The sequence below is a fragment of the Phacochoerus africanus genome, chromosome 10 (genome assembly GCF_016906955.1).
Source record: "Phacochoerus africanus isolate WHEZ1 chromosome 10, ROS_Pafr_v1, whole genome shotgun sequence".
NCBI lineage: Eukaryota > Metazoa > Chordata > Mammalia > Artiodactyla > Suidae > Phacochoerus > Phacochoerus africanus.
Window position 1 is genome coordinate 120917633 of NC_062553.1, and position 14649 is coordinate 120932281.

General features: G+C 38.9%; 1 protein-coding gene across 5 annotated transcripts in view; it reads right to left on the reverse strand.

Moving 5' to 3' along the window:
• Positions 1–14649, reverse strand: part of C10H4orf17 (chromosome 10 C4orf17 homolog) — a 365717-nt gene that overhangs the window by 31568 nt on the left and 319500 nt on the right. For all 5 annotated transcript variants that reach the window (XM_047799480.1, XM_047799476.1, XM_047799477.1 and 2 more), the window contains one exon: positions 1118–1261. In XM_047799480.1, the coding sequence (XP_047655436.1) occupies positions 1118–1261 (144 nt within the window). The remainder of the gene's footprint in view (positions 1–1117; positions 1262–14649) is intronic.

Consider the following 14649-nt stretch of genomic DNA (forward strand, 5'->3'; position numbering starts at 1 on the left):
GATATACCTGTCAGTTAGCTGGCTTCCCAGGATGTGCATTCCTTTCCTCTTCCACAGCTCCCTGTCAGGAGTGCTGGTCCCATCCTGATTCCTTTCTCTATCTCTCTCCCCTTTTTTTTTTTTCACCTTTTATTCTACCCAATTATGTGGAGAGTTTCTTGCCCTTTTTGGAAGTGTATGGTCTTCTGCCAGCCCATTCAGTAGATGTTCTGTGTGAATTATTCTACATGTAGATGGTTTTCTTTGATGTGTTTGTGGAAGAAGGTGAGTGCCATGTCTTAATCCTCCATCATCCTGATTCTGCCACCTGATTTATTCTTGATTATATGTCTTTCTTATGTGGCTGGAGCACACTTTCCTGATAGTCTGATATATTATTATAAATATAACCAAATTTATAACCCCAGGCAGAAAAAGTTTGACAAAACAGTTGTCTACAGATAAGAGGGAGAGGTGAATGTTGACTGGAGAAATCTCTGCCTTAAAATATGTGAGGGAAGTATTCAGGGAGTGGTAAGAAGTTGGGAGTAATACCTTTCAAGCATTAGAAAGACATGGAAAGAATAGGGCTGAATTTGGCAAACACCAAGATTTTCATTATGTTTAAACCAAAATTATGTTTTTATGAGAGTGACTAGATTCCAGATAGAATCTGCAAGGAGCAGGACTTGGATTTCACTACTTTTATTTTTTTTTGTTTTTTTTTTGTCTTTTTGTTGCTGTTGTTGTTGTTGTTGCTATTTCTTGGGCAGCTCCTGCGGCATATGGAGGTTCCCAGGCTAGGGGTTGAATCGGAGCTGTAGCCACCAGCCTACGCCAGAGCCACAGCAACGCGGGATCCAAGCCACATCTGCAACCTACACCACAGCTCATGGCAACGCCGGATCCTTAACCCACTGAGCAAGGGCAGGGACCGAACCCGCAACCTCATGGTTCCTAGTCGGATTCGTTAACCACTGCGCCACAACGGGAACTCCGGATTTCACTACTTTTAAATCAATACATTTGTCAGTGGAAATCATTTAAAGTTTTAAGGGTGCCAGTAATGTGATTTTTTTTTTCTTTTGGTATATTCATGCTGTTACCAAGTTAGGAACTTAATAAAACTGCCTCTTACTTTGATCTCCTGATCCAGGTAGTTTGGTATGCAAATGGTGTTATCTTTGACGTCAGTCTTGGTACTCATCCCCTCTGAAGAACAAGAGCTCGCAGTAGAGCGTGCTTTTGGAGGTGACAGTGGATTTTTTACCTTATTTTCTTCCTAAATCAAAGGTATAATATAGTCAGTATGCATTTGCATCCACTTATATTTTCTATGAAAATTGAATGTAAAATGAATAAGAAATGTTGTAACTAGTTAAGACACATTCATGAAAATAATGAAGTTATTTTTAATCCTGCCTTAAAAATCTTATCAAATATTTCCATTTAGAGATAGAATAGTGATATTTATTTTTTTTAGGAAAACTACTTTAAACCATTAAATATAAAGATAATGATTTCTTAATGTTTAATGTGCAAACATTATTTATATTGCTGTTCCTTGTAACAGCCAACTCATAACACATGAGAATTTTTTGTTGAGTTGGGACGATGTCTCTCCAATGACAGGCAGCAAGTCTGCCAAGAGGTTTTATGCTGTCTGTGGAGAGACTGAATAGTAAGAACTGCTGCTTCTTGGCTCTGCTAAATGGCAGCTGAGAGCTGGAGAATTAGGGGAGTAAATTAAATTACTTCCCTTGACTAGTTGGAAAAGGAAATATAAAGGCTATTTTCTTGTTCTGGAAGGTAAATATGTGTTTGCAGTTTTTAAAATCTGTGTGTACATCCCAAGAAAGGCTTTTAATATTCAGAAGTGAGTGCTATATAAAGATAAACAGAGGCTGGTGTCTGAATGTGTCAACAACCAGGGACTTTGATGATTAGAATTGATAGAACAATCTTTAAATATTGATGTTTAGTGAAAACAAAGCTGTATTGTATATAGATGTACTCTTCTGTTTGGGGGAATAGCAACATACATATATATACCTATCTGTAAGTGTGTATGTGCGTTCAGTTTCCCTACTGAAGACAACTAAACAGGCAGATTAAAATTTTTTTTTCTAATTTAAACTGTAGAAACATGACTAACATAGGAATTAATAGGTAAAAAGTGAAGCAGAAATGAGACACGTAAGGTGTGTACGGTTGCCATTTTGTCCCTGAGGTCATTGTCTTATTCATCCTAGAGAATGAAAACTTTCTTTTGACAGCCTTAAAGATCCTGAAAGACAGAAGTCAAAGCTTAATAAAGGGCTATATCCTCAAGGTCAGGTGACCTGGAAATTCAAAGTCCTTGAAGAAGTATAGCCTGAGATCAAGGTTTAACTTTGGTAAGGTGGTCTAGGCTAGTAGGGCCTCTGGGTTCCTACAGACGCAGGCACCAATTATCTGGAAGAAAATACACTTATCATGCGCTTCGTATTCCTACAAATGATTTTTAGTACATAATGTCAAGCAATTAAATCATGAGTGAAGAAATTATTAGAATTGGAAAAAATATTAACTTAATGCTAATGAAAATGTTGTCTAGCAAATTTCTCAAAACAGCCAAAGCACTCCTCAGAAGGGAATTTACATGTGTGTGTGTATATATATATGTATATCGAATACATAGATATATATAACATAAAGATAAAAGAACAATAAAATACAGTGTGTGGATGGAAAGAGAAAAAAGATTGTAAATCAACAAAACAGAAAATAAATGTATAATATAGAGGTCAAAACCCACAAAAATAAATGTATAATATGGAGGTCAAAACCCACAAAAATTGATTTTTAATAACATTGATAAACTTCTGTTAAAAGTCATTAAGAAAAATAAAGACACAAACAAAACAGATACGTGGAAGGATACATCTTTCAGAAACTGCAGGTGTTTTAAAAAGAATATGAGGATATTATGTATAATATCAAGTTCAAATATTTAGACAAAATTAATAGAATTTTGGAAAAAATATATTACCAAAATCAGTCAAGAAGAAATTGATACCCATCAGGCAGGATAGCAGGAGGAAGTGGAACTCATCTCCTTCTATAAACCATCTGAAATACATCTATGTGTGGAACAGTCCTCACTGAAAGCTAACTGGAAACTGACCGAAGGACTACTGTACAATCAAGGCTGTGTGAAAGCTCCACTGAAGGCTTCACAGGCAGTTGACAGTCACTGCCCCTACCTTTCTGGGAATGCATAAGGCCCATTACTTCTACAGCCCCTAGAGGAACCACAACTGCCACCAGGCACTGACTTCTCCCCATCCCCTTCCTGGGAGCATGCATGGCTTCCTGTTGCTGCTTCCAAAGGGCCTGTAACTGGACACCAACCACTGCCTCTGCGTCCCTGGGAGCACAAGTGGCCTGCTGCCACTGCTACTGCCAGTGAGCATCCAGCAACCGGGTGACAACCTCTGCTCTTGCTTCCTCGGTTGTGTGCACGACCCACAGCCAACACTGAAGGGCCTGAAGCTAGGTGCCAACTGCCAATTGCAGAGGGGTCGCATAAGCCACTGTCACCACCATCATGGATTATATCCCTGGGCACTGCCTGGCTCTGGGTCTGCACATGAGTTGCTACCACTACTGAGAACTTCAGGACCAGGTGCTGCCTTCCTCATCTGTACACCCACCACCAAAGGGATAATAGCCTGCACATGATAAGAGACAATAGGTACCCATACTAAAAACAGCCTTGTGGAGTTCTCACTATGGCACAGCAGGTAAGGGTTCCCATGTTGTCTTTGCAGGGGTGCAGGTTCAATCCCCAGCCCAGCAGTTTAAAAAGATCTGATGTAGGTCGTAGCTATAGCTCAGATTTGATCCCTGGCCCAGGAACTACCATGTGTTGCTGGTGCAGCCAAGAAATAAAAACAGCCTTGTAACTAAGGAAGAAGAGCTGAAATCACGTGGATTTACACCTTCACTGATGGCCGTATATATTCAGCCCTGGTAGAACATCTGAATGGATAATGAATGCTCTTGCACCTGAGATAGGTCTGGCTTGAGCAGCTATGGGTTTTTTGGGCAATACATGTGGGGGCTGGACAAGGCCAGATTCTAAGCTGCCTTCATAAATCCCACAGTGGGCCCAAGAACACAATTACTGCAATCTTGAGTCCTGACCTCAGTGGATCTGTACTGTGACCTAGTGAAAACAATGCCTGAAAGATCCCAGGGCCAATTATATACCCACAGTTAAGGTGGGGTTGAATAGAGCCAACCACAGTGTACTGGGTGAGCCCACAATGAGGAAAAAGTAACATAACAGAGCACACTTACAGGTGAACAGTTCCAGCAGAAGAACACTCGGTGACTCTTTTCCCAGTGAGAATGTTGCAAATCCTCCTACCTCACCCTGCAAATCAGAACCACAACTCAGAAACAGATCTGGTAGTTCCTACTCCAAGAACTAGGGAGCAGAGCCAGCCCATTACAGGGCAGTGGAAATCACGGAGCAAAGAGGAGGCCCTGCCCAATATCCAGCACAAAATGAAAGAGAAATATGTTTCAGACAAAGGAAGAAGACAAAAACTCACAAATCAATTAAATGAAGAGGAAACAGACAGTCTACCTGAAAAAGAATTTGAAATAATGATAGTAAGGATGATCCAAGATCTCAGAAAAAGAATAGATGCACAGATTGAGAACTTGTAAGAAATTTTAACAAGAGAGCTTGAAGATTTAAAGAACAAGCAAAGATGAAAACTATACTAGAAGGCATCAGTAGCAGAATAACTGAGGCAGAATAATGAATTAGTGTGGTGGAAGACGAGAGTTGTAAAATAACACTGCCACAGAAAAGAGTAAAGAAAAAAGGATGAAAAGAAATGAGGACAGTGTAAGAGACCTCTGCAACGACATCAAGCGTATCAAAATTCACATCATAGGGGACCCAGAAGAAGAGAGGGAAAGGGCCTGAAAAAATATTTGTAGAGATTAGTTAAAAACTTCCTTATTGTAGGAAAGGAAACAATGAAGTAGAGGAAGTACAGAGATAAACTGAAGGAGAAACACGTCAAGACAAAGCCAAAAGAGAATAGCAACAAACAACATTCAAGGGAACTCCTCCATAATGTTATCAGCTGATTTTTCAGCAGAAACTCTAAAGGGCAGAAGGGAGTGGCAAGAATATATTTAAAGTGATGAAAGGGGAAAAACCTTCAACCAAGAATACACCTAGCAAGGCTCTCATTCCTATTTGATGGAGAAATACAAACCTTTAAAGACAAGCAAAAGCTGAAAGAATTCAGCACCACCAAACAAGCTTTATAACAAATGCTAAAGGAACTTCTCTAGGCTGGAAAAAAAGAAGGCCACAATTAGAAGTAAAAAATTATGTAGGAAAGCTCACCAATAAAGGCAAACATAAAATAAAAGTAGGAAATCATCCCCAGACAAATATGATATCAAAACCAGCAACTGTGGGAAGAGGAGAAGGTGAATGCAGAATATTGAAAAAGCATTTGAAATTAAAAGACCAGGAACTTAAAGCAATCTCGTATATATATATATAATATTATATCAAAACCTCATGGGAACAACGAACCAAGAAACTACTATAGACACACTCAAAAAAGAAAAAGCAATTCAAATACAACACTAAAGAGAGTGATCAGATCACAAGAGAAGAGAACAAAAGAGGAAGGGAAGAAAACTCAACAATAACAAATCCAAAACAATTAAGAAAATAGCTATAGGACCATACATATTAATAATTACCTTGAACTTAAATGGATTAAGTGTTCCAATCAAAAGACATAGACTGGATGAATAGATACAAAAATAAAACCTGTGTAGCAACATGGATAGATGTAGAAATTATCGTACCAAGTGAAGCAAGTCAGAGAAAGATAAATATATGAGATCACTAATATGTGGAATCTAATTTGAACAATTATACAAAAGAACTTAAACAGAAACAAACTCAAAGATTTTGAAACCAGTTTTATGGTTACCAAAGGGAGGAGGGATAATTAGGAGGTTGGGGTTAACATGTATACACTACTATATATAAAACAGATAGGGTACAAGGACCTACCATATAGCACAGGGTAATCTACTCAATACTGTGTAATAACCTACATGAGAAATGAACCTGAAAAGGAGTGGATATATGTAAGTGTATAACTGGACTTACTTGCTCTACACATGAAACTAGTACAACTTTGTAAGTCAGCTATACTCCAATAAAATTTATTTTAAAAAAAAAAACTAGAAAAAGTTGTCCTAAACAGAAGGACTAATGAAAGGATTGACTGAAAGCATAACAGAATTTTAAAGAAGGCAGAGCCATGTCAGAGCCACAGAAGTTCATTCAACTATTTATTCAAAAAATATTATTGATTATATCGAGTAAGCCACACACTCCACTAAGTGTGTGTGTGAATATCCTAGTATGCACTTTGCTTACTATAATGTATATAAACAAATCTATAAATACAAAAGAAAAAAGAAATATTCACCTGGAATAAGATGGGAAGGGAAGAAAGGAGATCAGGTCTGGGACCTGTTACCGATGGAGAAGATGCAGAAGAAAATGGAGAATACATGGGGGGAGGTTCACCCTCAGGAGTGAGTAGTTTGACCTACTTATTCAGCAGCCCAAGCCTCAGGTCCTATACAGGGAAAATGAGCCCTTTGGCTGTTTGGAGGACCTCTGAGACTAAGAGCAGTGCTGTGGGAAAACAACTCTGCTTGCAAGAACTCTGCTTGCCCCCAAGGCAGGGTGGAGAGGGCAGATGAAAGATGGCTCCAGTAGCTGCCCAGTTTCCCAGCACAGACCCCAGCCAGAGTTGAGTGAATATTTCAGCCCTGCTTACTTCACTTTGCAGCTCCTCACTGGAGTGAGGGCTCCCACAACCAGGGTGAGAGTTCAGCTGTGGGGAGACAGAGCTAAGTCAGATCAGGGATTGCTTCTGGGTGGGGTAGGGTGGCCATTGTTGTGTACTCAGGCAGCACATCAGAAGCAGTCTGGAATGCTGACAGCAGCTGGTCCATATACCCTGATATACACCAAGAACCCTGTGGTGCAGCTTCACCCAGAACAGGGACAGTGGAACCTGGAGGAAGTGGTCAGTTGTGATGAAGGGGATTCAGTCCCCTGGACTACATCTATGCAGAGCGAGAGCACTAATTGCTGTTGCCTGCACAGGGAATACATCAGAGTCAGCTTGGACCTCAGTCTATGGCCAGCTCCACAGGCCATACTCTGTCATGAGCCAAGAGCCTACATGGGCCACACTTGCTTCATCACTGCTCCCCTCTAGGGCAAAGGATCCAGTGCTGAAGGAGAAAGCACAAACTGAAAGGAACCCAACCCTCAGAGCTTCTGCTCTAGCAACTTGGGATCTAACCTTGCCACCGATAGGGTGGTTATGACCAGTGAGCAGGGGAGAAGCCCCACCTCACACCTGGCTCAAGCCCTAGCCCCTCCATCTCCTGCCAAGGTGATAGCTACTGGCATACCCTAAGGGAAGACTTGTGTCCACATTAAATCTGGCTCTTCAACCAAAGGCACTGGGTATATACAGACTATATAGGGATGTTCCCACCTGAAAACATCACTTCAAGACCACAATAGATAATGTTTCACCTAAATTCATAGAGACAGAGTAAGTTAAGCAAAATGAAAAGATAGAGGAACTGATGTCAATTGAAAAAGCAAGGAAAAAAAAACCCTGAAAAAATAATGAAATAATTTACCATGTAAAGAATTCAGAACATTACTAGTAAGAATGATAGTGAATGAGAGAAAAGATAAACAGTGAGAATTTTAACAAGGAAGCAGGAAACATTCTTTTAAAAGACTCAGTGAGGAATGAAGGATTCAATAACCAAAATATAAAATACACCAGAAGAGAAGGAAGGGGATCAAGATGGCTGAGTAAGAGGATGTGGAGCTATCTCCTGCAGACACACCAAAAATACATCTATATGTAGAACAACGGTCACAGAAAACTAAATGGAAACTGGCAGAGGAGTTCCTATACAACCAAGCCTGCAATTAAGATTCCCATGTAATTGAATAGAACTGGAAGAAAAGCATTGTGTCATAATTTGTGCCCCTGTGAAGGGACTAAGAGGAAAGGGGAGACCTCATGGGCAGTGAGTGGGTCGAGCCAGAGACTGGGAATCCCAGTCCTGGGGTCCTATGCAGAGGAGACAGACCCTTTTGGTTGCTGGGAGAACCACTGGGACAGACTAAAGAGGCCTAGACCCCACTTGTGAGGCGTGTAAGGGTGCTGGTTTTGACAACAAATAGAACAATCTGCCCTAGCAACTGCCACCTTACCATGTTCCCCAAACAGCTAAGAACACCCCTGCCCTGCTCTCCTCATACCACAGCTTCGCACATGGGGAACCTAGGACCTGGGAAGACTCAATATATGGACACGGAGGCAACCTTAGGGTGGGAATGGTCTAGGTGAGGTGGCAGCAGCCACTGGTAGTGCCTACTCCACACAAGGAGACCAGACTGCTAATGGCAGCACAGCCATTTCAATCCCTGCGTCCACAATGCCAGGATCCCCAAACCTAGCCAAGCAAATGCTCCAGCCATGCCCACTTCACACCACAACCTTGCAGCAGATCTGGGACCACCACAACAGGGGAAGACATTATCTCTGGATGCATCTGAGTGGAGTCACAGACATTGGACAGCAGCTTGTCAGACCTTTGTAAGCACATGGGCCCCACTTACTTCAGTACTCTTGTCCTTTTGGGCAAAAGCCCCAGTGCATGAAAAAGGAAAAACATACAAACATAGAACAGAACCAGATCGAGACCAAGCCTCGGGGCTTCTGCTCCAGCAGCTTGGGAGCAAACTCCATCCCTGACAGGATGATGACTGCCACTAAGCAGAGAAGTCTTGCTCCTCCAGCACCACCCACAGCTGTTATTAAGGTGACAGAGACCTGAGGAAAGATGTGACATGTCCATATCGATCCAACCCCTCCAAAAAGGACACTAGGCACAAATAGTCTACACAGGGATGTTCCCACATCTTTTGCTGATCAAGACCATAACAGCTAACTATTCCACCTAGGTCCACAGAGAAAGAGAAAGTTAAATAAAACGAAAAGGCAAAGGAGCTACTCTTAGTTGAAATAGCAAGATAAAAACCCTGAAAAAAATAATGAAAAAGAGATCAGTTCACCAGACAATGAGTTCAAGAAGTTGGTAATAAAAATGCTGAATTGGATTAAGGAAGAGTATTGGTATAAACACATGATTTTAACAAGGAACAAGAAACTGTAAAGAAGACCAAATCAAAAATAGGTAATCCAATTCCTTGAGTTAAAAAAAACTCTAGAAGCAATGAATTAGCAGACTAAATGACAAGAAGAATGCATAAGTGACCTGGAAGATAGAATACTGAAAATCACCCAATCAAAACAGTAGACAGGCAAATTCTAAAAAAAGGAAAGCAGGAGTTCCCATCGTGGCGCAGTGGTTAACGAATCCGACTAGTAACCATGAGGTTGCAGGTTTGGTCCCTGCCCTTGCTCAGTGGGTTAACGATCCGGTGTTGCCGTGAGCTGTGGTGTAGGTTGCAGACGCAGCTCGGATCCCGAGTTGCTGTGGCTCTGGCGTAGGCCGGTGGCTACAGCTCCGATTCAACCCCTAGCCTGGGAACCTCCATATGCTGTGGGAGCAGCCCAAGAAATAGCAACAACAACAACAACAACAACAACAACAACAAAAAAAAAAAGGAAAGCATAATATGAGATCTATGGGATAATTTGGCCTTTTTTTTTTTGGCTTTTCAGGGCTGCACCCGCAGCATATGGAGGTTCCCAGGCTAGGGGTCCAATCAGAGCTGTAGCCGCTGGCCTACACCACAGCCACAGCAACTTGGGATATGAGCCACATATGCAACCCACACCACAGCTCACCCCAACACTGGATCCTTAACCCACGAGCAAGGCCAGGAATCGAACCTGCAGCTTCATGGTTCCTGGATTTGTTTCTGCTGTACCACGATGGGAACTCCTGGGATAATTCAAAATGTGCCAACGTTTGCATTTTAAGGGTTGTGGAAGGAGAAGGGAGCGAGAAAAGGATCAAAAATGTATTTGAAGAAATTATGGGTGAAAAATTCTGAAATCTAAAGACAGAAATAGATATCAGGTATAGGAATCACAAAGGGTTCCAACTAATATGAACCCAAACAAACCCAGATCAAGATCTATCATAATTAAAATGGGAAAGATTAAAGACACCATTCTAAAGTCAGCAAGAGAAAAATAAGAGTCATAGACAAGGTAATCCCCACAAGGCTATACCAGCTTATTTCTCTGCAGAAACTTGGCAGGCCAGAAGGGAGTGGTATATTTTCAAAATGCTGAAAGGAAAAATGTGCAACCTAGAATACTCTACCCAGCAAGATTATCATTCAGATTAGAAGGAGAGAGAAATAATTTCTCAGGCATAAAACTGAAAGAATTCATCAATACTAAACCTATCATAAAAGAAATATTGAAGGGTCTTCTCTAAATAGAAGTTAAAAATCTACAGGAAAGGGAAGATTCCAATAGGGAATGCACATATATAGTAAGGATTGAAAATCAAATAGTAAATTTAAAAACAAATTGTAAAATCAGCTGTAACTACAATAAACATCAAAGGGATAAGCATGTAGATGTAAAATAAAAAATCAAAAACAATATGGGGGAAGGGAGTAAAAAATGCAGACCTTTTAAATCTGTTTAAACTTTAACAGTTATCAGTTTAAAGCAAGTAGATACAATTATGGGTCAACATATATGAACCTCATGTAACCACAAATCAAAAACCTGTGATACACAAATACCAGAAAGAAAGGAACTCAATCATACTACAAAAGAAAATCATCAAACAACAATGGGAGAAACAAATAGAAAAAAGGAACAGAGAAGAAACTGGAAAATAAGTAATAAAATGCAATAAGTACATACCTATCAACAATTACTTCAGGAGTTCCCATTGTGGAGCAGTGGAAACAAATCCGACTAGGAACCATGAAGTTGCAGGTTCAATCCCTGGCCTCGCTCAGTGGGTCAAGGATCCGGCATTGCTGTGAGCTGTGGTGTAGGTTGCAGATGCGACTTGGATGTGGCGTTGCTGTGGCTCTGGTGTAGGCTGGCAGCAACAGCTCCGATTCGACCCCTAGCCTGGGAACCTCCATATGCCACAGGTGCAGCCCTAAAAAAGACAAAAGACAAAAAAAATTACTTTAAATGTCAATAGACTAAATTCTCTGATCCAAAGATATATGATGGGTGATAGGATAAACAAAAAACCAAGACCCTTCCATATGCTGCCTCTAAGAGACTTCAGGGATAAAGTAAGGGGAGAGAAAAAGACACATTGAAAAGTAAGGGGAGAGAAAAAGATATTTCATACAAATGGAGATGACAAGAAAGCAAAGGTAACATACTTATTAGACAAAATAGACTTTAAAATAAAGGCTATAACAAAAGACAAGGGCATTATACAATGAAAAGGGGATCAATACAAGAAAAGGATATTACACTCATTAACATATACACACCCAATGCAGGAGCACCCAAATATATAAAGTAAATACTAACAGACATAAAGGGAGAAATTGACAATAATATAGTAATAGTGGTGGCCCTTAACACCTCCACTGATAGCAGTGGACAGATTATCTTGACAGAAAATGAGACAACAGAGGTTTTAAATGACACAATATATTAGTAAGTCCTAATTGATATCTACAGGACATTATACCCCCCCCCAAAAAATGCAAAATACACATTATTTTCAAGTGAACATAGTACAATCTCCAGGATAGATCACATACTAGGTCACAGCAAAGTACACTATTGACAAAATGAAAAGAAAACCAACCAGATGGGAGAAAATGTTTGCCAAGAATATAATCAACAAAGGGTTAATATCCAAAAATATATAAATGGTACAACAGAATATTAATAAAAAAATGCAGTTAAACAATGGGAGGTCTAAATAGATGTTTTTCCAAAGAAGACATAAAATTACTAACAGGCACAAGAAAAGATGTTCAGCATTGCTAATTATTAGATAATGCAAATCAGAACCACAATGAGATAACATTTCACAGCTGTAAGAATGGCTGTTATTAAAAAGTCTACAAATGACAAAATTGGCAAGCATGTGGAGAAAAGGGAACCTTCTCCTCCTTGTTCATGGGAATGTAAATTGGTGTAGCCACTATGGAAAATAGTATGGATGCTTCTCAAACCTAAAACTGAAAATAGGACTACCTACCATATAACCCAACAATTCCACTCCTGGGTATATATCCAAAATGGAAAATGAAAACACTAATTGAAAAAGAACCATGCACCCCAGTCTTCATAATAGCACTATGTATAATAGCCAAGATATAGAAGCAATCCAAGTGTGTGTCAAGAGATGAATGAAGGAAGAAGATGTATATATACACAGTGGAATATTCCTCTGCCATTAAAAAAGAATCAAATTCTGCCATCTGCAACAAAGTGGATGAATCTAGAGAGGTTTTTTGGAGTTTTTGTTTCTATTTTTTCTTATATATATTGTTGATAGACCTAAAGAGTATTATACTTGGTGAAATAAGTCAGAGAAAGAAAAATACATGTATGCTATCACTTATATGTGGAATCTAAAAATAAAACAATGTATATAGCAAAAGAGAAATAGACTCACAGATATAGAAAACAAATTAGTGGGTACTGGGAAGGGGAGAGGGGCAAGGTGGGGATATGGGATTAAGAGATACAAACTACTATATCTAAAACAGATTGGTGGAGATGTAACTATGGAGGACAGTATGAAGGTTTCTTAAAATACTAAAAATAGAAGTACCATATGATCCAGCAGTCTTATTCCTGGGTATTTATCTGGAGAAAACCATAAGATACATGCATTCCAGTATTCATTGTAGCACTACTTGCAATAGCTAAGAAATGGAATCAACCTAAATCTCCATCCAAAGATGAATGGATGAAGAAGATATGCCATATAATACAGGGGAATATTACTCAGCCATAAAAAATGAAGCAATGCCATTTGCAGCAACATGGATAGACCTAGGGATTATCATGCTAAGTGAAATAAGCCAGAGAAAGACAAATGTCATAATATCCCTTATATGTAGAATCTTAAAAAATACTATACAAATGAACTTAAATACAAAATAGAAATAGATTCACAGACATAGAAAACAAACTTATTGTTATCAAAGAGGAAAAAAGGGGGAGAGGTAAATTCAGAGTTTGGGATTAACATATACACACTACTATATATAAAACAGATAACCAGCAAGGACATACTATATAGCACAGGAGAATACACTAAATATTTTATAATAACCTATAAAGGAAAAGAATAAAAATTTCATGGGTGTATTACTGAATCACTTCTGTACACCTGAAATTAATACAACACTATAAATGAACTATACTTCAATTTTAAAAAATACCAAAAACACAGATAAGCAACAAGGATATATTGTATAGCACAAAGAATTATAGCCATTATTTTGTAATAACTTTAAATGGAGTGTAATATTTAAAAATACTGAATCAGTAACCTATACACTTGAAACTGATTTAATATAAGTCAACTATACTTAAGTTAAAAAAAAGAAATGAAGATGAAATAAATTTAAAAGCAAAGAATGTTTGGGCCTAAGATAGTAAATTCATAACAATAAAAGGATCATATCATCGAGAGGACAAAACAAACCTAAATAGGTATATTCTTAATAAGAAAGCTTCAAAATGTATGATTTTTAAAAAGTATAAAAATGAAGCATAAAATTTAAAAAAGAAAAAATGATAGAAATGAAAAGAGAAATCTAGAAACCCAGAATTTTTGTGAGAGATTTCAACCCCTCTCTCTCCATAACTGATAGGAAAAGTAGACAGCAATTCAGTAAGGCAATAGAAGATTTGAATGACAGTATTAACCAACTTGACCTAATTGCTATTTATATTATAACCGCCCAAGAACAGCAGAGGGAACATTCTTTTTATGGACACTTAAAAAAATGTATCAAGGTCAGCCATATTCTGGGCCATATAACAGGTCTTCATAAATTTTAAAAGTTTCAGAGTAAACAAAGTATGTTTTATGACCACAATACAATTAAATTGTATCAGTCACATAAAATTAACTTTAAAATCCCCAAATATTTGGAAATTAACATAATGTTAAGTAACCCATTGGTCAAAGTAGAAATTTAAAAAACAATTACAAAATATTTTGGAGTTCCCGTCATGGCTCAGTGATTAACAAACCCGACTAGCATCCATGAGGACATGGGTTTGATCCCTGACCTTGCTCAGTGGGTTAAGGATCTGGCATTGCTATGAGCTGTGGTGTAGGTCGCAAATGTGGTTCTGATCCTGTGTTGCTGTGGCTGTGGTGTAGGCTGGCGACTATAGCTCCCATTCAACCCCTAGCCTGGAAACCTCCACATGCCACAGGTTTGGCCCTAAAAAAAAAAAAAACCCAGTTAGGAAACATTTTGATCAGAATGAAAAGGAGAACTCAACATGGAGGATGCAGCCAAAGCAGTATTTATAGAAAATTTATAACAACAATACATAATTATATTAGAAAGGAAAGATGTCT